Here is a 25,034-nt window from a genome sequence, read left to right on the forward strand (position 1 = left end):
AATGTTTGAAAGCTTTTCTCCTAAATAACGAATAATAATTTCACATACACATGTATTTTTGCAAAGTGCATGTTGAATATGTTATTAATAAGATATGTTTTATAATATATGACAACCTTTTTTTAGAGTTTTAAAATTCTAATAAATTAAAACTTGAAAAAACAACAACATTAAACCAACACAAATACAAATTCATTAAGAACGAGATTTTTTTTTTTTAAAGATGTTAAAATCAAATATTTATATATATATATATATATATATATATATATATATATATATATATATATATATATATATATATATAAATATAATATAATTTTTATTTTTTTTTTTTTTTTATAAACAGGTGTAGTAGTATAGATTTAAAACATCTGCCATTATTATCATTTATCAGCAATAACTTTAGTGGCTATTTGCTTTTCTATATCGGTCCATCCTTATATTTATATTCATTATAATAAAAGTCCGGTTGCATTGTATTAATGTAAATAAGGACATGGCGCCTCCTGATGTCTGCACTGTGTACGCATATTTGAGTGTTATGTATGTGCGGGTTTACACTTGACTTGAGGAGATTCTTCAAAAAATCTGGAGCACACCAGAATACAGGGTTTAAAAAAAAAAATCATGCAACACTCGTTATGCTTCTTGAATGTCAGACATGATAAAATAAGAAATTAAAGGGAGTATTAAATGTTAGATAAACGTTTATTGACACCAGCGGAGAATGTTCTGACTAATTAAACAATGGCTGAGTCCGGGATGGAGTGATAACATACTACTTACTGCATACTGTGCAGTATATATTGCATACTACCTATTTTTTCCTAAATAGTTGTGAAGTAGTATGTAGTGACGTGTGTAGTATGCTATACTGTTTTCACATGACCTCATTTCATTGCTTATTTAATGTTGTGGAATGTTATCTTAAAAGCGTGCATGTGTAATGTCAGTTACATTAGGAATACAATTAAAATTTTCAATCCAGTTTTGTGTTAAAATGTCGTAAATTCAGGCAGTCCAATCAAATGAGATGAGAAAATGATGTTGAAAAAGATTATATCACTACCTGTTCATTCATCAGACTGGAAATGGAAAGCCAAGTCAAATGAACTTGTACAGAATGCTCTTTTGTATATTGTACAGTTTGGCAAATATACTGTATTAGGTCATCTGGGTCATGCATGTTGTGCAGAGTTTACATACTACATACTGCAAATATATTATGGAACGTATTCCATTCCAACATAAAACCAATGGCTGTCCAATATCAAATTCGTTCAAATGGTCTATGCATTGACCTCTACCCTTTGACCCTGTGTCAGCTGGAGCGGTTCACCAGCATGCGGACGAAGAAGGAGAAATCGGGCACGGTGGGACACAGACACTCAACATCCGTACAGTATGAAGTTCCATCACAGACGCAGTCACTGCACGAACACTCGGATGACTATGTGCTGGAGCTCTTCGAGCAGATGCTGGTGAGTATGTGCTTGTGTGTGTGTTTCAAACATAGAAAAGTGTCTCTTTTGATGGATTGTCTTTCAGTTTTAGAGGAGATATTACTGTCAGATGTCTATGCAAGTGTTTTTTTTTGTTTGTTTTTTTTTTTACTTTGCAAAACTGTCTGTTTGTGTGTCTGTTTATCTGTCTCTAGGTTGATATGAATCTGAATGAGGAAAAGCAGCAGCCGCTCAGACAGAAGGATATCTCCATTAAGAGAGAGATGGTGTCTCAATATCTGCACACATCTACTGCTGTAAGTCTGTCTGTCTGTCTGTAACTCTCTGGGCTCTATTTTCGTACACTTGTCCATCCTTTCATCTATCGGGCATCCATATATCCACCCATCCTTCTAATTTGTCCCTCTGTCTACCTGTCTTTCTTCCCGTCTATCTACGCGTCTATCTATCTCTCTGTCTGTCTACCTACCCGTATATCTATCTACTCATCTGTCTGTCTTTCCGTCTATCTGTCTGTCTGTCTGTCTATCAATCTACCATCTATCTTCCCATCTATCTACGCATCTATCTATCTGTCTGTCTACCCGTTTGTCTGTCTGTCTGTCTACCCGTCTATCTACCCATCTATCTATCTACCCATCTGTCTATCTACCCATCTTTCTATCTTTCTGTCTACCCGCCTATCTACCCATCTATCTATATACCCGTCTATCTGTCTTTCTACCTGTATGTTTATTGTCTGTCTGTCTATGTGTCTGTCTGTCTGTCTGTCTGTCTGTATACCCACCTATCTATCTACCTGTCTGTCTGTCTATGGGTCTATCTGTCTATCTACCCGTATATCTGTCTACCTGTCTATATACCTGTTTGTATATCTGTCTGTCTGTCTGTCTGTATGTTGGACATCCATATATCCATCTTATTTGTCCATCTATCTACCATCTATCTTCCCGTCTATTTACGCATCTATCTGTCTGTCTACCCATTTGTCCGTCTGTCTGTCTACCATCTATCTATCTGTCTGTCTACCCGTCTATCTACCCTTCTGTATGTCTGTCTTTCTATCTGTCTATCTACCATCTGTCTACCTTTGTCTACTGTCTATCTACCCATTTGTCTGTCTTTCTATCTATCTATCTACCCATCTGTCTGTCTATCTGTCTACCCGCCTATCTACCCATTTGTCTGTCTTTCTATCTATCTATCTATCTACCCATCTGTCTGTCTATCTGTCTACCCGCCTATCTACCCATTTGTCTGTCTTTCTATCTATCTATCTATCTACCCATCTGTCTGTCTATCTGTCTACCCGCCTATCTACCCATTTGTCTGTCTACCAGTCTGTCTGTCTGTCTGTCTGTCTGTCTGTCTATCTACCCATCTGTCTACCCATCTATCTATATACCCGTCTATCTGTCTTTCTACCTGTAAGTTTATTGTCTGTCTGTCTGTGTGTCTGTCCATCTTTCTGTGTGTCTGTCTGTATACCCACCTATCTATCTACCTGTCTGTCTGTCTACGGGTCTATCTACCCATCTATCTGTCTACCTGTCTATATACCCGTTTGTCTGTGTGTCTGTCTGTCTGTCTTTTGGACATCCATATATCCATCTTATTTGTCCATCTATCTACCATCTATCTACGCATCTATCTGTCTGTCTACCCATTTGTCTGTCTGTCTGTCTGTCTACCCATCTATCTACCCTTCTGTTTGTCTGTCTATCTACCATCTGTCTACCTTTGTCTACTGTCTATCTACCCATATATCTGTCTACCTGTCTATATACCCATTTGGCTGTGTATCTGTCTGTCTGTCTGTCTGTCTGTTGGACATCCATATATCCATCTTATTTGTCCATCTATCTTCCCGTCTATCTACGCATCCATCTGTCTGTCTACCCATTTGTCTGTCTACCATCTATCTATCTGTCTGTCTGTCTACCCGTCTATCTACCCTTCTGTTTGTCTGTCTTTCTATCTGTCTATCTACCATCTGTCTACCTTTGTCTACTGTCTATCTACCCATTTGTCTGTCTATCTTTGTCTACCCATCTATCTACCCATTTGTCTGTCTTTCTATCTGTCTATATACCCATCTGTCTGTCTGTCTACCCACCTATCTACCCATTTGTCTGTCTACAAGTCTGTCTGTCGGTCTGTCTATCTACCCATCTGTCTACCATCTATCTGTCTGTCTGTCTGCCCGTCTATCTACCCTTCTGATTGTCTGTCTTTCTATCTGTCTATCTACCTTCTGTCTACCTTTGTCTACTGTCTATCTACCCATTTGTCTGTCTATCTTTGTCTACCCATCTATCTACCCATTTGTCTGTCTACCAGTCTGTCTGTCTGTCTATCTACCCATCTGTCTACCCATCTTTCTATACACCTGTCTTATTTGTCTTTCTACCTGCATGTTTATCTATCTGTCTGTCTGTCTGTCTGTATACCCACCTATCTATCTACCTGTCTGTCTGTCTGTCTACGGGTCTATCTACCTGTCTATCTGTCTACCTGTCTATATACCTGTTTGTCTGTGTATCTGTCTGTCTGTCGGACATCCATATATCCATCTTATTTGTCCATCTATCTACCCATCTGTCTGTCTGTATTGCTGTCTGTCTGTTTTCTTTTCAGCAATTTAACCACTATGCTCATATTCTGCTTCTGGTTTCAGAAACACTAAACTGTCATTCTTCATTTCAGCTGTACATTACAGTATATTTACGTTTATAGTCCCATTGTAACAGAATCTCTTTTTAAATGCTGATGCCACACATCCATCTCTCTTTGTCATCAAAATATCATTGATTTTGAGGAGTTCAGAATGTGATCAGGTGTACTTCCTGTGGCAGTTTGATGCTCTTCCTGTCACACATACAGGATGTGGTAGGGTTTTCCTTTCAGATGTCAGAGAGGATACTCACATCACATTCATCTTGTCTGACACTGAATTTGATTGTTGTCTGCTCATGTTAAATTTAACGGGTCAGGCCAATAAATGTAGTCATAGTCCTGTAATTACCCACAAATTAGCAGCATGATAACCAGATAACACACCTGTGTTAGACACACAAGTGTCAGTTTGTCTTGTGTATTATAACCCTTTTTTCTTATCAGTGTCATTTCATTTTACTGCCACTTTCCAGAAGTATCTCAACTTTTATGTTAAATGTTGGTCATATTTAAAGCATTTTCAGAATGTTCATAATTGTGAAGCGATATTCTGGTTTATTTACAACTTTAGCTTCATCAACAGTATATAAAATGAATTATGAATATGGCAATTAATTAATGAAATTAATCACATATATCAATAATTGCCAAGAAAGGCCTCCAAATAAAAATAATCCAAAGTATTAAGATTAAATAATTAATTATATATAGAAATACACACACACACTGATCAGCCACTACATTAAAACCACCTGCCTAATATTGTGTAGGTCCCCTTCGTGCCGCCAAAACAGCACCAACCCGCGTCTCAGAATAGCATTCAGTGATGATATTCTTCTCACCACAATTGTACAGAGCGGTTATCTGAGTTACCGTAGACTTTGTCAGTTCAAATCAGCCCGTCTGGCACCAACAATCATGCCACGGTCCAAATCACTGAGATCACATTTTTTCCCCATTCTGATGGTTGATGTGAACATTAACTGAATCTCCTGACCCGTATCTGCATGATTTTATGCACTGCACTGCTGCCACACTATTGGCTGATTAGATAAACGCATGGATGATTTTTGGTGCCAGACGGGCTGGTTTGAGTATTTCTGGGATTTTCATACACAACAGTCTCTAGAATTTACTCCGAATGGTGCCAAAAACAAAAAACATCCAGTGAGTGGCAGTTCTGTGGACGGAAACGCCTTGTTGATGAGAGAGGACAACAGAGAATGGCCAGACTGGTTCAAACTGACAAAGTCTACGGTAACTCAGATAACCACTCTGTACAATTGTAGTGAGAAGAATATCATCTCTGAATGCTATTCTGAGACGTGGGTTGGCGCTGTTTTGGCGGCACGAGTGGGACTTACACAATATTAGGCAGGTGGTTTTAATGCTGTGGCTGATCGCGGTGTGTGTGTGTGTGTGTGTGTATGTATATATATATATATTAACTATAAATACAACATATATATTATATGACGATTAAAACATTTATTTAATTCTGCCAAACTAGTCTCATGTTAACACGTGTATATGGTGATATACTAAACATCAGCACTTTTTGAACGCTGCTTGTCCAGTCAGATCAGAGGACCAGAACTAACTGTATAATGCAGTTTAGAACAACTTTACAGACATCTGACATCACTGCACCTGTTCAATCTCTGAAGTTACTCTGTGTGTGTGTGTATGTGTGTGTGTGTGTGTGTGTGTGTGTGTGTTCAGGGTAAGAATCAGAAGGAGAGCTCCAAGTCAGCGCTGGTGTACATACAGGAGCTGAAGACCGATCTGAGAGACACACAGTTACTGAGCTGCCTGGAGTCACTGCGAGTGTCTTTAAACAACAACCCTGTCAGGTGCACACATCACATACTCACATACTGTACAGTACACACATTCACATGAAGCTTCTGGTTGTGTCTGATGTCAGCTGATTGTTGTGGGTGTGTGTGTTTCAGTTGGGTGCAGACCTTCGGAGCTGAGGGTTTGGCTTTACTTCTGATGTTCCTCAAGAAACTTCAAGATGAGAGAGAAGAACCTATGTATGACCTACACACATCCATGTTTACACACACCTGTTGATTTTTTTTAGATGTTCCTTTGTAAGGATGATTCTTTAATTAGAGGCACCTGACAAATGAAAGTTATTAAAACATATAAAATCATATGTCCTGCATTAAGGATCTGATCATGGCCGTAATCAACCTTCAGCTGAATTTATGACACTGTAAAATCTCATTTTCATTATCATATCACTTCACCACAATAAATGTGCCAATAATGAAGTTGCTGAGAAATGAGCACTATGATGGTAATGACAATGTTTAGTGATACAGAGTTAAAAGTCAAAATGAAAGCGATTTTGAAATACTGTTTATTTATTTATTTTTTTATTTTAACCTTTTCTTCCAATTTGGAATGTCCAATTCCCACTACTTACTATTATTTTTGAAGACATCCTCACTATGCAACATTCTTTCTATGTAAGTTCATAGGAAAAAGTGCAAAGTAGTGATAGTAACACTTTTTTGCATTTATTATAAAGGGAAAATAATAAGTCTGGGTGGGGAAGCAAGCCCGAAATTGAGAAATTCTGGCAAATGTAACATTTTGACATTCTAACACAATAATTATGTTGGCATGACAAAGCCAGCATACTGTTATTCTACAACTCGTCTCGGGTTTCGTTTAGGTTTTTTTTTTTTATTTTTATTTTTTTTACAAAGTACTATAGAGCTGTTCAGCCGTGACGTCAATTTGTAGGTGAAGTCTAATTCGCCATGTGTTCCTTCTGGATTTTCCTATGGGGTTTTATAATGGGGTTTTTCAACTTATTAGTAAAATAAAGCCTGTGTTAAACATTACTTCACAACTGTTCTACAACACATATTACACACTGTCATAGCTCAAATGTGAATTTTGAAGCCGGCGTATGATTAAAAATAAAAAAAAAAAAAGTATGCAGTTCAATACGGCTACAAAATTCACGTTTGAGGTATGAAAGAGTGTAATAAATGTTGTAGAACAAAACATCCACATATCGTCAAGTAATGTTAACCACAGACCTTATTTTACTAGTAAATCCAGAACTCCCATTATAAAACCTCATAGGAAAATCCTGAGGGAAACCATGGTGAGTTCCCTTCCGGGTTTGTGGTCTACAATCTGAACAGCTCTATTGCTGCCAACGTGGCAAGAAAGATTCCTATCCATATAACTAATGACACCATGTAAGCTAAATATTATTATCCGAACCTTTGCTGGGAAGGAAATGTAGAGACCGGATCTCTTGGAACTTTAATTGAATTCCCCTGTTCTACAGACTTGGTGTTCAAAATGTCTGATTTCTGACTATAACTCCTCCTTGAACTCCCATGCTACATTAACCAAATTTGGCACAGACCTTCAGACTGTTCTGACTCGTGTTGCTATGGCTTTTCTTACTGATCAGAATTACGGTTTTCACATAGCAGGTGATCAAATATCCCCAAAATCCCATTGGCTTACATTAATGGAGAGTTCAAACGGGCCAAGACTATTAAAACTCAAACGTAAACGAAGCATTTAAACTTGCTTGTTTTCTTTTTTCTCTATCTCTCTGTTTGTGAGTCTGTCTGTAACTTTTTAAAATGTTACACTTTCAGACAAGGCTTTGCCATCCAACGTCAAACGTTTTCTTGACAAACTTTATGTATCTAGTTATATTTAAAGCTATTATAATCGATCAGGCTTTGAGTGCCTTGCTTTTGAGTGCTTTTATTAAAACAGTTACTACTTAATATATTAAAGGAATATTCCAGGTTCAATGCAAGTTAAGCTCAGTTGACAGCATGTGTTGCATATTATTGATTACCACAAAAATTGATTTAGATTCATCCCTCCCAAAAATCTGGGTTACAATGGAAGTCAACAAACACTAAAACCCTAAAATGAAGAATTAATGTAAGTGCTTTTATAAAAGTATAAGCTTCATATTTCTGCCTTTAAACCCTCCAGTAATTCACGTCCATTGTAAGTGCTTCACTGTAACCTCAATTTATTTTTTTAAAGAAAAGGAGGAACGAGACGGAATTAATTTTTGTTGTAATCAACATTATGCCACAAATGCTGTCGATTGAGCTTAACTTGTATTAAACCCGGAATATTCCTTTAACGACATTTCATAATCATTTTATAATGTGCAGTGATCCACAGAAACCAGTGTCATTATGTGCTGTCGTTTAAAAATCATAAATTCACCATCTTCACTCCATTAGTTCAGTAACTCACAAAAGTCAAATTCACCCACACTATTTATTCATAACTGTCTCTTTCTGTGTCTGTTTGTCAGGAATGCTGGGATTGGTGTGAAATGTCAGCATGAGATCATTAGATGTCTGAAAGCATTCATGAACAACAAGGTTTGAGCACATCTGAGCATGCATTTAATACACACACACACACACACCTGTGGAAACTGTTCAATAACATCTCTCTCTCTCTCTCTCAGCACGGTCTGAAAGCCATGTTGACGTCAGCAGAAGGAATTCCTCTCCTCGTCAGATCCATCAATCCAAACGTTCCGCACATGATGGTTGATGTAGTGAAACTGCTGTCTGCTATCTGCATACTGGAGCACCCAGACAACACGTGAGTGTTTCAAAAATCACAAGTGTGTCATAAAAATCAGTGTTTTGTTGAATAAGTCTGAAATAGTCGCCACTGGGGCGCCAACATCGATTTGGGTTGCGCAAAACAAACCAACAGATTGTGCTTTAAAGTTACATGTAGAAATAAGTTCAAAATGTTGACCGCCCTGAAATTCATTGTATATAATTGACTCGATGCATGTGTTTCAGTCATGAGCGTGTGCTGGAGTGCATCACGGAGCAGGCGGAGGAGCAAGACATAGAGAGGTTTCAACCGCTGCTCTCCGGCATGCGCAAAAACAGCATTGCATTGAAGGTATAAAACACCCACACGTGACAGTGCTGTGGTGCGTCGGTTAGTGCATAAGATTCTGAGCCGTGGTGCTCACACGGGTGACACAGATTCGAGTCACTCTTTGTGTGTGTGTGTGCAGGCTGGCTGTATGCAGTTAATTAACGCTGTGATCAGTCGAGTGGAAGAACTGGACTTCAGGATTCATCTGAGATCTGAACTCATGAGACTCGGACTTAGAGACCTACTGAAGGTGAGAACACACTAATACACACACGTACTACATGCTGTTGAAACCACTTCGAAAAATTACCGTACCAAGTTTCAAGCAGCTCATATTTTATGTAATTAAACTAGTCAAACAGTAGAACTGTTTCTTCAACTTCGGTGACTTTTACCTCTGTGGATTTCTAGGATGTAAAGTCAAGTTTAAAAAATGTCACATATTTTTTTTTAAATAAAATATCCTTCGATTTTCTCTTGCTATGATTAATTTCATTGCTTACATTTGATGTATCCTAAATACACACAATGAAATGGTATTTTCACGCTTTTTGCACAATTTTTCAAAATCACAGCTTCATTGGAAATGACGCCCAATAAAACGATATATTTATATTGTTTATAGATATTTATCTTAAATGTTTGAAGAAAACTAAGAACATCACTGGTCTCAAATTGGACACTTTTGTCCACTTGGTTAACAAGTACACTAACTTTAAAAAAAGAAATATTAGGGGGTATCTCAGCGAGTATTGACGCTGACTATCACCCCTGGAGTTCGCTAGTTAGAATCCCAGGGTGTGCTGAGTGACTCCAGCCAGTTCTCCTAAGCAACCAAATTGGCCCGGTTGCTAGGGAGGGTAGAGTCACATGGGGTAACCTCCTCATGGTCGCTATAATGTGGTTCTCGTTCTCGGTGGGGCACATGGTGAGTTGTGCGTGGATGTCGCGGAGAATAGCGTGAAGCCTCCACATGCGCTAGGTCTCCGCGGTAACGCGCTCAACAAGCCATGTGATAAAATGCGCAGATTGACGGTCTCAGACATGGAAGCAACTGAGGTTCTTCCTCCACCACCCAGATTGAGGCGAGTCACTACGCCACCACGAGGACTTAGAGCGCATTGGGAATTGGGCATTCCAAATTGGGGAAAAATGGAAATCAATCCACACCTGAGTGAAAGTCACACAATAAATAAATATTGAAATGATTTGTTTATTTCGCACTTTGTTTAGATGATCATAGTTTTAAACATGTAATAATTAGTATTTTTATAATGGATTTTCTTAGTTTAATATTGAAAGTCTGTGTCTGGGACAAGATGAAAACAGTCAGATCTGTACATAAAAGGCATTTGAAAAGTACCAAAAATAAATGATGAAAACCTGGTGAAATCTTCCAGTTTAGTTCTGTTGAGACCTTCATGTAGCAAAAAGCTGAAATCTGCTGGTATTAATAAAAACCCATCTCCTGAGACTTCAAAGTGTCTGAAGAAACACCCATTTATGCGCTACAAGTTAATAATGGAAACTAACTCAACTTTTTAGAGGGAAATTATATAATTGTAAAATTCATAGTCCTATTAATCTGCTGCAAAAACAAACTCAATCTAGGGTGAAAACATAAAACTGACATGAACATACACAAAATACAACAAATAAATCTAAAGATGTACTATAATGTATAAATGAACTCATCGTGAGAAACAGCAGTTTTTCACTTAATATTTAATAACTAAAGATAATATATGAAACGTGCAGGGACGTCTGGGAACAATTTTGAGTGATGACGTATTGTGTGAATCATTTTTACATTGAATGATTTGCTAAATTTACTCTAACACACAAGTTTAAGATTTGAGTTAAGTTTTTTTTATCTCTATCTCTGTGTAGGAGGTGAAGATGATTGAAAATGAGGAGCTGAAAGTTCAGTTTCAGGTCTTTCAAGAGCAGGCCGATGATGACTCTGAAGATCTTCGCTCACGACTGGACGACGTCCGTGTTGAGATGGAATATCCTTTACTGTGGTCACACATTTTCTTACTCTAGAACAAGCACGCACACACACACACGCACGCGCGTGCAACGATGGGTGACTTTGAAAGCTTCATCTGTAGTTTTAGACTGAAGTTCCTTTTTTATATATATATATATATATATATATATATATATAATTCTTAAACCATCCAGCAGGTGTCTCAAAGGTGCAGAGACATTTTTAAGTCGAAAATATTTCTTTTCTTACAGTTGACATTTGTGTACTTTTTAGGGCTTTTATTATGGAAAACAAGATTTCCTTGCTCTTCAAAAAAAGAAAGGATATTTTTCTAATGACTTTCACATATGAAGAGGTCTGCCAATCATAACAGAGTGCATTCACATATAGAAATCTTAAAGGCATAGAAGCAGAATCGGTCTGTTTAATTGTTATGGTCAGAGAGAGATTGAGTAATGGTCATGAAGAACTAAACTGTGTCTGACTTAGGTGCAAAAAGCCTTGACTGAAGGCCTAACTAGATTATGATACAGCAATGTAGAATCGGGCACCTTTTGATAGGGTTTTTTTTTTTTTTTTATCTCAATGTCCGATTTCTTCCACCAGGTGGTGTCAGAACCTCCTGGCTGTATATACAGCAGTCTGTATTTAGTCACAAACATTCCCATTAGATAAACAAATGTACTATGTATTTGCACAAATGACAATTTTGGCTTGAAAAATCTACTAATGCAATGAGACATTAATTTGCTAATGTAATGACAGTTTCATGAGTGTATTTGTTGTTGTTCTTTAACTGTGTTTGCTCACTGATGTGACTGAAGTCTTTCAGATGTTGTTGAATACGGTGAAAGACTCTAAAGCTGAGCCTCTCTTCCTCTCGCTGCTTCAGCACCTGCTACTCGTGAGAAATGACTACATGGTTCGGTACGAATGCTCACCTTTCACATCTGACCTCACCCTAACCATCACAATGACCTGGGCCTGTGCCAGTGAAATAATGGACACGGATATAGGAGTATATAACTGCTTACTTGACTACCTTCTCACTGGAATACTGTATTCCACAAAGCAGAACTCTCACTCCTTCATTTATTCAATATTACTGGTACATTTATTATTTTATCAGACAGCCAAATTTATTTTTGAGATAATAACTCTGTGCCAGGAGCTGAATTAAACATGCAACATAGTAAGATGGATGGATGGATGGATAGACGGGTAAATAAATAGATGGAAAGATGGATGGATGGATGGATTTTAAAAAGATGGATGGATGGATGGATAGGTGCGTGGATGGGTGGATGGATAGGTGGATGGGTGGATGGATGGGTAGGTGGATGGGTAGGTGGGTGGATGGATGGATGGATGATAGGTAGGTGGATGATGTATGGATAGGTAGGTGGATGATGGATGGATGGGTAGGTGGATGGATGGGTAGGTGGATGGATGGGTAGGTGGATGGATGGGTAGGTGGATGGATGATAGGTAGGTGGATGATGGATGGATAGGTAGGTGGATGGATGGATGGATAGTTAGGTGGATAGTTAGGTGGATGGATAGGTGGATGGATGAGTGGATGGATGGGTAGGTGGGTAGGTAGGTAGGTAGATAGGTAGATAGGTGGGTGGATGGATGGATGGATGGATGGATAGGTAGGTGGATGGATAGGTGGATGGATGAGTGGATGGATGGGTAGGTAGGTAGATAGGTGGATGGATGGATGGGTAGGTAGGTGGGTGGGAGGGTGGATGGATGGATGGATGGATGGGTAGGTAGGTGGGTGGGAGGGTGGATGGATGGTTGGATGGGCAGGTAGGTAGATGGATGGGTGGGTAGATAGGTGTGTGGATCGATGGGTAGGTGGGTGGGAAGGTAGGTAGGTGGGTGAGAGGATGGGTGGATGGATGGATGGATGGGCAGGTAGGTAGATGGATGGGTAGGTAGATGGGTGGGTGGATGGGTAGACGGATGGATGGGTAGAAGGATGGATGGATAGATAGATAGAGAGATAGGAGAGTGAGACGGAGAGACTTTTAGTAAAATTATTATATGATGGTATCAGAGTTAGGAGGAAAATAGAATGGATGGAGTTAGAGATGAGGAGACATTTGATTGATGGCTAGTAGGAGGCGGATGTGGTTGCCGACAGCGACCAGCTTTAAATAAGAACCCAGGCACTGTACAACACCCCCGCTTCAATTAACTACCAGACACACTTGCACACACACAAAGAAACATTAAACCTGAAAAAAGAAAGCCATTCACATGCAAACACACACACCTACCTATATGTACCTATATATACAGTGTCTCTCTATCCAGCTTTATATATATTGTATCTATATATATATATATACAGTGTAGACTTTTTCTCAACAAAGAACATACAGTTTCATTTCATTTCTGTACATCTAATATCTCCCCCACACACTCTTATTCTGTGTTAAAAGAGCCTTTCTCATACACACACACATACTGTAGAATAGAGAAAAGCTGTTGGGAGTGTGAAAAAGACATGGGCAGATGGAGTGTGTGCGTGTGTAAGAACGCTTTCAGAATGTCAGACTTGTTGCTCGTTCTGTGTGTGTTCAATGTGATCCGACAGGCAGAAAATTGGAGAGCTGGTTTGTGTCCACAGGGCTTTGTGTATGTATGTGTGTGTGTGTGTGAGACATTGTACAGAATGAAACTCTAGTAAACTGCAAACTATGTATTATACAATTTATAATGCTTGCTATTTAAAAAAAAAAAAATGTATGTGAAATCATATGCAGCATGTAATGATACAAGTTTCAAACAGTAGTATGCTACAGTACTACTGTTGCGTGTTTAATTCAGAGAGTGGCGTCCAGTTATCATCTCGGAAACAAAAATAGTTATTTTCTTAGTGTTAGTGTCTTAATGTTTGGCACTCTAATAAAAGTAAAACTATTACAGGAACTACAAAAGGGATAGTATACCCAAAATGTATAATTTGTCGCCATTTTTTTTTCTCTGGAACATAAAATTAGATCTTTGTTGCTCTTGTGCATGCAATGAAGGTAAACGAGAAACATATGCTGTTTAGCTCCAAAAGTGACATAAAAGCACCATACAAATAGTATTAAAGAACTTCAAATGACTTGTGTACTATATTCCAAGTCTTCTGAAGTCATACAATAGATATTTATAGGAACATTCCAAGTTATTATTTGCTGAAACTTTTGATCTAAGTGTCAAGACACGTCGCTTCAGGTTTGACGTTATTAATGGCAAATGCTTATTGATTTCCGCATATCTTGTCTGCATTCGCCAAGTTTGAATATGCGAAGCGCAAATGAGATTTGATTTTCATTGAATAACAACTTAAATTCAGTCTGTTCCATACACAAATCTATCTTACTATATGGCTTCAGAGCACTTGGAATATAGCACACAAGTCATATGAGCTACTTTTATGGTACATTTTGGAGCTTGACAGCCCCAGTCCCTATTCACTTTCATTGTATGGAAAAAGCAACATACATATTCTGCTAAATATCTTCTTTTGTGTTCCACTAAAGAAATAAGGTCAATCAGATTTGAAGCGACATACTGTGAGTAAATATCCGAATTTTAATGTCTTTGTGAACTATTTTTAAATGGAAAAAATGGTATGCGCATCAAGAGGTAAAAGAGACAGTGTTTTGTCAGAGTTCTCTGCTGAAATCAGCATTATCGTTTCATGTGAGTTTCTCCTCAGCGATGAATGTGCTGACACGCTAGAAAGTGATGACGCCCCTGTATAATTATCCTCCAAATATAACCAGCGCTAAAATCCCAGAGCGTCTCCTCTGCCCACAAACAAACTCTAGTTTCACTCACTTTAATCACTGACGAGACCAGAATTAATTAGGATTATTCTGATTCCACCTAATGCCTCTGTTAAAAAGCAGCTTGGGTTTAAAACAGACACTAGGGGTCTCTCTCGCTCCACGGAAGAATTGAGGAGTTTGAGAGAGCGAGAAATTGAGAGAGGAGTGGGTGAGGGGAAAAAAGGGCAAATAAAGGAAAGAGAAACAGCTTGGTGGAAAATGAAGAACATATCAAGTTTGTTTCACAGCAGGTCAAGGTGGCAGATTCTAACAAATGGACTGTCTGAAAAACATTCAAAATATCAGACCAACACACACACACACACACACACACACACACACACACACGAGTGTCAGCTATTTTCAATCTCTGCTCATACGTTTCACATTAAGACAACATCTAACACAGATACAGTGTTGTCTTGTTTCAAAACCTAGTGAGGCATGCCTAGTGCACATGGCTATGATGCCAAAAATGCTCTACATCAGCGCATCAATGTGATTCAGTTTTTAGTAATCTGTCTGCGATGGCCAAAATAGCTGTTCATTCACATGCAATGCTGTTTAGATGGGCAGTTTACAAAAAATTCACATTGAACGCCCCTGTGATGCCCAGAAATTCTGTTTGGATAGGTAGCTCACTCCCTTTTGAAACACAGCCATTGTGCCTGTGCACAAACTCATTTTGAAAGGCCGATGTTTTGTGGCTGATGTCTGTGACCCTTTACTGAACAGTGTAATGAAAATCTTTTATTTAATTTTATAAAGGTCTTCAGCATAGCACGGATAAATCTGAGCTCAATATCGCTCTCCGTTCCTTCCTGAATGCAGTCGACGAACTTCTGAACTTTGTTTCAAACTTACTGCCAACTTTTCCTCTGTACATTTATTCTTCCTTCCGTACTTCCTTTTGTACTTCCTTCATAGTAATTTATTAAAATATGGCTCATCAAAAGCTTCCTTCCCTCCCTCTGCACTTCTACACTTTGTTTTGTACTTCCATTCTTCTTTCTGAACTTCCTTCATAATGATTTGTACAAATATAGCTCCTTCTGGGGCCTGGGTAGCTCAGTGGTAAAATACGCTGGCTACCACCCCTGGAGTTCGCTGGCTCGCTAGTTTGAATCCCAGGGCATGCTGAGTGACTCCAGCCAGTTCTCCTAAGCAGCCAAATTGGCCCGGTTGCTAGGGAGGGTAGAGTCACACGGGGTAACCTCCTTGCGGTCGCTATAATGTGGTTTGTTCTCGGTGGGGTGCGTGGTGAGTTGAGCGTGGTTGCCGCGGTGGACGGTGTGAAGCCTCCACATGCACTATGTCTCTGTAACAACGCGCTCAACAAGCCACGTGATAAGATGCGCGGGATGCTCTCAGACGCGGAGGCAACTGGGATTCATCCTCCGCCACCTGGATTGAGGCGAATCACTACGCGACCACAAGGACTTAAAAAGCGCACTGGGAATTGGGCATTCCAAACTGGGTGAAAATAAACAAAACAAATAAAATAAAAATATAGCTCCTTCTGAACTTCCATTCCTCCCTCTGTTCTTCCATACCACCTCCTGTATTTCCTTCCATAATTCCATCCTACCTTGTGAACTTCCTTCACAGTGATTTATAAAAACATGGCTCCTTTCGAACTTCCACTCTTCCTTCTGTACTTCCCTCTTTACTTACCCCCTTCTTTCTGAGCTTCATTCACAACAACAACTTTATACAGAAATGGCTCCTTCCGAACTTCCATTCTTCCCTCTGTTCTTCAGTAGTTTCTTCTGTACTTCCTTCTGTACTTCCATCCTACTTTTTTAACTTCCTTCACAATGATTTATACAAATATGGCTCCTTTCAAACTTCCTTCCATCCTTCTGTAATTCCCTCTGTACTCCCCCCCTTCCTTCTTAAATTTATTCACAGCAACAACTTTATACAGCAATGGCACCTTCCAAACTTCCTTCCCTCTGTTCTTCAGTACTTCCTTCCGTACTTCCATCCTTCCTTCTGAACTTCCTTCACAGCAACAACTTTATGAAAAAGTGACCCCTTCCTGCCTTCTTTCCACCCTTCACCCTACAGGCTATTTCCATAATTCCTACTTTGCTTTCATCCTTCTGATCTTCCTTCACAACAACAATTTAACACATATGACTCTGATGTCCCTTTCTCTTTCAGGCCTCAATACTATAAGCTCATAGATGAGTGCACGGCACAGATAGTTCTGCACCGAAATGGCTGTGACCCCGACTTTAAATGCAGGAACCTACAGCTGGACATCGGCTTTATGATTGGTAAGAGATTCCCACACGCAAACTTGTTCATATCCTGAAAACAAAAAAACACTGTATTACCACATTTGGCCACATGGTGGCAGCACTCAGGGGCTCCATTCAAGAGAATCACAAACTTTAAAACATCTCAAATCTCTTCCTCTGTGATCCACCATGACTGTGAGACGGTGCACAAACACAATCTCTAGGATAGAATGGAAGTGTGTAGTTGATGCGTTTAATTGAAAATACACTCATTTTCTCATTGCTATGTAGTATCTGTTAGAGGCAGGCACTGATTTGGCTCAGAACTACTGTGTGGTCATTGTATTGAAGTTTTTGAAGGAGATTTGAACAGAAGTTTCTCCAGCTGTGTGGCGGTTAGTGTGTGTTTTGAGCCGTTCAGTGGGAAGTTTAAACACTCAGAATTGTCCTGTTCTGTTTTGGCAGATAAGAGCACAGATATTTCCCTGCATGCATTATTAATACATGTCCTTTAAACTCTCAGTATTAATGCTCATGGCTATTTTTCTCCTTGAGTTTCACTGTGTGAAGGGAGATTCCTTCCTCCCTCTGTACTGATGAGCTTCTATCCAAACCTCTTTTCAATCTTCCTTCCTAACTTCCTTTCATTCTTCCATCCCTCCTTCTGAAATCTTTTGAACTTTCTTCCATCCTTCCTTTTGAATTTCTTTCATACTTCCGTAGACACTTCCTTGCGTACTTCATTTTGTACTTCTGAATTTCCTTTCAAACTTTCTTATATAATTACTTAAGCACTTCCTTGCATCCACACAAATACTTCCTTACTAACTTTTGTGGTTCCCCCTGTACTTCCGAACTTTCCTTCTGGATTTCCTTCTTCCCTCCCTCTCTTTCTCTATACTTCCATACAAACCTTCTTTCAATCTTCCTTCCTCAATTCCTTTTGAACTTCCGTGCACACTTCCCAAATTCCAGTCTTCCTTCCATATTTTCCTCCACACTTTCTTCTGAACTTTCTTCTGTTTTTCCATACTACTTTTCATCCTACCTTCTGAAATTCCTTCCATTCTTCCTTATATTCTTTCGTCCCTCCTTCTGAAATCTCTTTTGAACTTCCTTTCATACTTCCATCCTTTTGTATTCCTTCCACACTTCCTTGAGTACTTCCTTACATAATTACTTCAGCACTTCCTTACATCCATTTGAAATTCCATCAGTACTTCTTTCCATACTTCCCTACTAACTTCCGTGTTTCCCTCTGTATTTCTGAACTTCCTTCCGGATGTCCTTCCATACTTTCTGCCATACTTCTATCTGAGTTGCTGAATAAAAACTTGATGAACAAGAGCTCATTATCATATTGCATGAAAGAAAAACTTTCCCATTGGCTGCTCACCTCATTTTGACCCTCTGGCTGTGTGACGGTGGCTCCTCATTGGTTAATCTAAGCATTGTTGCCTCAGGCTTTTCTGTGTGTAAAGGCAGATTATTTGAGCCATATTATTGATTCAGAGTTCACAGAGAGACGAGAAGAACTTTAGAGTTTGAGAACAGAAAGAAACGAGTTTTAGATGTTTAAATATGCACTCACTCATCTGCCTTTTTGTGTGACGATTTCAAAGACGGTTTTGAGGTTTGGGGTTTCTTATTTTAGCGTGGGTTTTGGACAGGATGGAGCGAGCAGGAGATTTTAATTAGATCCCTCAGTAATCAGAGCACGAATCACAGGAGGCAAAGAGAGTCATCACAGTGAAGGACACTTGATACACTCACTTCTAAAACCCGCCTATTCACTCACTGTCTGTCTGCCTCTCTCTCTAGATAACATGGTTGATCAGACCAAAGTGGAAATCAGTGAAGCCAAGGCCACAGAGCTGGAGAAGAAGGTACAAACACACACACAAAACATTTGCATGATTGAATCTGGCTGATTAATGCACAGAATAAAATATCTGTCTATGCACAATAACACTGAACTTTGAAACACATAAACACACACACACACACACACACGCGCTGCTCTCAGCCACCCGCTGTCTCTCTGGCAGCTGACAGATGTGTAATTTGGAGGTGAGATAGCAAGGAAATTTGCTGTCTGTTCCTGACCGCTTCCTCCAAAAACACACTACAAGTTTTACTGCTGTGTCTCTTAAAGAAACATCATTCTTTAAGATCATATTTCACACCAAAATCAAAAAAAAATAATTAAAAAAACCCATAAGGAATTATATTTTTCTCAAAGAAAATTAAGCCTTTTTAAGACCATTAAGATGTAAGAAATAAGATTAAGATCTATTTTTATTTTATTTTTTTGTAATTCTCATTATTTTAAATGGTGATTTTTATTACTGTAATACTGTAATATTACGGTTTTACTTAAAACAAGCATAATAATCAATACAGCATTTAATGTCTTGATGCAATGCGAATTTGGTGGGAAAATGTGCTTATTTTTCATAAATAATGACACAATGCAACAAAAAAAAAATCTGTAGATTATTGATAACAATTATTCACTGAAAAACTCAATTGTGGTTCTAATTAGTTTCCTATTCGAGATGGGCATTATTAAGTACATTTGTTAAAAATGTTAAAAATAACAAGTATGACACGTATGTGAAATTTACAGAACCACAGCGCCCCCATGTGGACTCAGTTGTAACTGCAAGATTTAATGAGAGTTTCAGGGAGAATGTATAGTCAAATTCAGCTTTGTATTTCAGTCAAATTTGCAAAGGAAAGTCAATTTGCGATAGTCGAGTAGTGTTCTTAGTCGACTAGCTGGTGCAGGAGTACTCAATTCATCGATTTTTCATGCACATCCGTACTATGAATACGTTTGAATAAAAAATAGAAAAAGATATTAAGTGTACTATGTTAAGTGTAGTAATGAGAATTTGGGGTGAGGTGGCACTTAATTGAAAATATAGTGGACATAGTTAATAGAATGTGTTTTTTTTTTTATGTTAATTTTTGGGGGGGTGAAATGTGACCTAGATTTGTTCTTGACAGGTTTCGTGAGATTAACCCTTTGGTGTGTGTGTGTGTGTGTGTGTGTGTGCGTGCGCGCTACATCATCTCTATCAGAGCTTTAAATGATGTGAACACTGAAATGCCTTTTGCATTTATATATATGTGTGTGTCCTATCAAGGGCTTGTCAGACGATAGTTTTCTGTCACTCTCTTCATTGCTCCCTTTCTAATTCAGAGTAAAAGTGTGTGTGTGACCCCTCCATTTCTGCTGCTGTCACATAATTACACGTCTAGCTGGCAAACACCCACCGTCAATGTCACCGAAAAATGTCAACATCTATCGGGGTGTGTGTGTGTGTTTGTGAGGGAAGGGTAGTTTTGTGGAAGTGTGTGAGGTGAATACTAAAAATCCAGCGAGACTCAATTTCACCTCACATTTGTTCTTGAGTTTGTCCTCGTACTGGCAAAACAACAAACCACATATCCATAAACGTGACGGTCGTTATATGCACACTGACCATTTCTTTAGAGTTTGATTGCATGTCACTCTGGTGAAATTAAAAATATAAACAATAGATTTGTGTCTTTACTATCTGTTGCGTGCCTTATGTAACTGTGCACAGAATGGGAGTTTTTAGTGCTGGGTGTTGATACATATTTCCCGATTTGATCCTATTCACAAGCTTGCGATTCCGATTTTGATATCAATTCATATCGGTATGTTTCAATTATAATGCCACTTTGCTTGCATGTGAAAAATTATTTCCCAGCTAATGCTGTTGTTATATAGGGGACCCTCTAACTGGGTAAAATATGAAAATATTAATTTGACTAATTATATTTTTAGTTTATCATTTTGGTCACATTTTAGCTTTTTTTTTTAAATGTACAAATCCATGCATTTCATCAAGTATTATATTGCATATATTATATTTTGTTACATGTTTATTATTTAATTGCATAATTTGTAATATTTACAACATACTTATATTGTAATTGTTGAACACGTGCTAAAAATCAGTACTGTCTCTTTAAGAAAACCGGCAGTTCTGTAAAGAGTGTCTGTAAATGAGCGCATATTAATGAGAGAGACTCGAATGGCTTTATCTCATCCGTGCTATCCGTGAATAGAATTACATGTGTCTTTGTTTCTGTTTTTTAATCAACAACTGACTGTAAAGAACAGAAAGAGTGTTAAAAGAGACATTAGTCAATGACAAATGGGTTGTGTGGATCTTGTCTTTGGACACGCATGGAACAGGTCAATCCAAACTTGCTCTCAACACAGTGCTTGAACATTTACCAGCCAGTGGCGATCGAAGACATTTTTAGTTGCATGCTGCGAAATTTGGTTGCAAATGCGAGGGATTTTTCTCATTGTAGTAGAGGGTTGCACAAAGAGTAAAAGACCGATTTTGGGATTTAATAATCGATATTGAGATCGTACAAATGAACACTGAGATGCATCGGAAAATGTTTTTTTTATTTTTATTTTTTTTTGCCCAGTCCTAGGGGTTTTTGCTTGGAATAACTGGATGACACACTACTACATTTAACTGTATACAAGTAGAGCACACTGCATGAAATACTGCATCTCACAATGGAATTGATATCAATCTTGATTTTCAGACTGAATGACAGCCAAAACATTTTCTAGACAAGAGTCAATTATGCAGCATACTTCTGTTTGAAATGCTTATTGTTGTATGCTGCATACTGTTTCATATACTTTTGTAAGCAGGTATACAGATGTACACATTCTAATGATGGATAAACTGTTCTGATGTGTGTGTTTGTTAAAGCTGGATACCGAGTTGACGGCCCGTCATGAGCTGCAGGTGGAGCTGAAGAAGTTGGAGGCGGATTATGAACAGAAAGTTCTTGATCTGAGCGCAGAGAAAGACGTGCTGGGGAAGGAGAAGAGCGAGAGAGAGAAAGAGAACCAGAACCTGCTGTCACAGATCAACCAACTCAAAGAGAAGGTGCAAATGATAACAACAACAGACTCTCCAATAGAGCTGAACATGTTGTAGTTAAAGTCTGTTGTTAAAATGACTTGTAAAACTTTCACGTTTTGTTCTATAATAATCTCAAACGTCAATTTTGAAGCCAATGTGTTTTTGAAAAATAAAACGTTACTAACACGAAGCTAAATAAGGACTACGACTACCACAAGGTACCAAACTACCAAATAAGGTTGTCCATAGTGATAAAAATAAGAAATCTTTTAAAAATCGAATTTGAAACATGAGTTCGTAGAAATGTAGTCTTTGTGTCCATGTTGGTTTCACCATTTTCTAAAAAAAAAAAAAAAGTCACAAATATCAAGTTTTATTTGGGTTGCTCTATTTGACCTCATAAAAATGTCAAAATGTGTTGTTTTTTTTTTATATAAAACTTCATGCGTAGTCTTGAAGATCTAAAGGGATCCTCTCAAAATGACTACTGGCACGTTGGTTTTTCCAATATTAATAATAACTCAGAATGGTGCCCAAAAAAACAAAAAACATCCAGTGAGCGGCAGTTCTGTGGATGGAAACGTCTTGTTGATGAGAGAGGTCAACAGAGAATGGCCAGACTGGTTTGAACTGACAAAGTCTACGGTAACTCAGATAACCGCTCTGTACAATTGTGGTGAGAAGAATATCATCTCTGAATGCTATTCTGAGATGCGGGTTGGCGCTGTTTTGGCGGAACGAAGGGTACCTACACAATATTAGGCAGGTGGTTTTAATGTTGTGGCTGATCGGTGTAAAAGCAGCATAAAAGTAATCCACACAACTCCAGTATTTTAATCCATGTCTTCAGAAGTGATATGATAGGTGTGGATGAGAAATAGATCAATATTTAAGTCCTTTTTTACTATAAATTCTCCTCCCTACCTAGTAGGTGGCAATATGCACGAAGAATGCGGATTGCAAAAAAACAAAAGGAGAATAATGTGAAAGTGAATGTGGAGATTGATAGTAAAAAAGCACTTTAATATTGATCTATTTCTCACGCACACCTATCATATTGCTTCTGAAGACATGGATTAAACCACTGGAGTCATAGAATCCAGAATAAACCTTAAAGTGGACCAGACTTATGCCGATAGACAGAAGTCTGGCTACACAACTAGAGAGCATTTTGAAAGCATAAAGGAGTAAATGATTGTGAAAGGGAGAGAGATGTTAATAGAAGTGATTTGACAAATTATGTTTGTCAGTTATCTAACAAACACAGAATGAGCGAGAGATAATTACAGTGGAAAGAGATGAAGGCAAACAGTCAGCAGAAGTTTGGCGAGTGACGGAGCAATGTTTAGAATATATACGGGTGGACAGATGTGAAGCGAAGAAAGATAAGCACAGTCACAAAGAACTTGCTGAGCTAAACGCAACCCATCATCTACAGATAAACAACCATCAGAGAAACTTCGTTAGTGGGTTGCCGGCTTGTCCTTGTGAACTACTGCCAGATTTTCCGAGCGCACTAAAAGTATGACTCCCTTTCTCGCTCTTTCTCTCCCATTCTCTCACGCTCTGATGTGGAATTAGTGCGCTGGTCATTTTTAATGAGTTCTGCCAAGTTCTAGCAAAATAAATGATGCCAGTAATTAGACATGAATTAAAACACTCCCTCATGTCACTCCAACTCTGGCCTGACCCTCTTCTGTCTCTCTCCATCAGTTACATTGTTAACTAGATTTATACATTTTTAAAAAGGAACACTACAGAATTGCAGTGTGTGCTCTCTGTCGACATCTGTGGTTGAAACATCAAATTGCAGGTGTACTAGCGGAGGAACAACTGCGCGGATGAGGGCTGCACAATTAATTGGAAAAAATAATCAAAGTTACAAATACTACCGCAATTAACTTATCGTGAAAAGTGTCAATTACAGCACTCCATTTAGGCCGACTCCCGTTGTGTCAAAATTGTGCATTTAGTGTGTTTTTTTTTGTTTTTGTTTTTTTTTGTGTGTGTGTGTGTGTCTGTTTTGTGCAGAACAAATCAAAAGATAAAATTGCCGTATTTTCCAAAATGCAAGTTGTATTTTTTTTTATGATCTGAAAGGTGTAAAAGGTTTTACTCACAGACTACAAGATGTTAATTTGTATACAGCATGTGTTCTAAACAAATGTTGCTTATTTGTCGTGAAACAAACTGAATATGAATAAAATTGGTATGCATGATTAAAGCAAATGCTTCCAATTAAACAACACGTGTGATACGATGCGTAGACCTTGAGGTAATCTTCTCGGAGTGCGTTATTGACATGTTGAGCGGCAGAAGGGAAGTCGGGCGGCTGCTCTCAGGTCCTAAAGCCTGCCGTATGCAACCTCTGTCAGTGCAACATACACATATGCGACTTAGGGGGAGGTCACAATAGGCTTTGAGCATGCAAATATTATTTGGACAATGCAACAAACCAGGATATGTCACGCAGATTGGCTTCTGGTTTTAGTAAATAAGACTTCACAAATAACAAACAATATTATATTACAAATATTCTGTCTACTCATTTTTCAGTAGCAATAAAAACACGCAACTTTGAAGTATGGACCCTTTTATAGAGCCAAGAGGCCAATGTGTCACGTTTTGATCTTCTATCGGTCACGCGTCCTCTCATCGAGATTCCGGACCTTTTCTTAATTTTCAGGGATGCAAATACGGCTTTCTGCAAAATATGAAATGTTTTGAAACAAATTGGTCACTTTTGTGATTCGTACAGATCCGTGTTTGATTACAGCAGTGGCCAATCGTGTGCTTGGCTACAGCTGTGCATGCACAATGATTCTGCATCTGACAGGAACGTAGCGTGAATGGTTCTGATGAAGCAGCACTCGTGAAACCTCTCATTTGTAAACAAACTGAATGACCTGGTACATGTACTGACCGACTGAATGAGAGGGGCATGTTGTTTGTTTACTTCAGCATTG

The 25,034-nt window shown here is 38.5% G+C and overlaps 1 protein-coding gene across 2 annotated transcripts in view; it reads left to right on the forward strand.

The window, feature by feature from the left end:
• Positions 1 to 25,034, forward strand: part of LOC127418067 (protein diaphanous homolog 1-like) — a 154,872-nt gene that overhangs the window by 34,430 nt on the left and 95,408 nt on the right. For both annotated transcript variants that reach the window (XM_051658429.1, XM_051658430.1), the window contains 13 exons: positions 1,329 to 1,484; positions 1,661 to 1,762; positions 5,865 to 5,995; positions 6,098 to 6,181; positions 8,470 to 8,539; positions 8,629 to 8,768; positions 8,978 to 9,083; positions 9,202 to 9,312; positions 10,953 to 11,071; positions 11,866 to 11,982; positions 17,058 to 17,173; positions 18,959 to 19,023; positions 21,913 to 22,092. In XM_051658429.1, coding sequence (XP_051514389.1) covers positions 1,329 to 1,484; positions 1,661 to 1,762; positions 5,865 to 5,995; positions 6,098 to 6,181; positions 8,470 to 8,539; positions 8,629 to 8,768; positions 8,978 to 9,083; positions 9,202 to 9,312; positions 10,953 to 11,071; positions 11,866 to 11,982; positions 17,058 to 17,173; positions 18,959 to 19,023; positions 21,913 to 22,092 — 1,497 coding nt within the window. The remainder of the gene's footprint in view (positions 1 to 1,328; positions 1,485 to 1,660; positions 1,763 to 5,864; positions 5,996 to 6,097; positions 6,182 to 8,469; positions 8,540 to 8,628; positions 8,769 to 8,977; positions 9,084 to 9,201; positions 9,313 to 10,952; positions 11,072 to 11,865; positions 11,983 to 17,057; positions 17,174 to 18,958; positions 19,024 to 21,912; positions 22,093 to 25,034) is intronic.

The sequence above is a fragment of the Myxocyprinus asiaticus genome, chromosome 27 (assembly GCF_019703515.2).
Source record: "Myxocyprinus asiaticus isolate MX2 ecotype Aquarium Trade chromosome 27, UBuf_Myxa_2, whole genome shotgun sequence".
Classification (NCBI taxonomy): Eukaryota; Metazoa; Chordata; class Actinopteri; order Cypriniformes; family Catostomidae; genus Myxocyprinus; species Myxocyprinus asiaticus.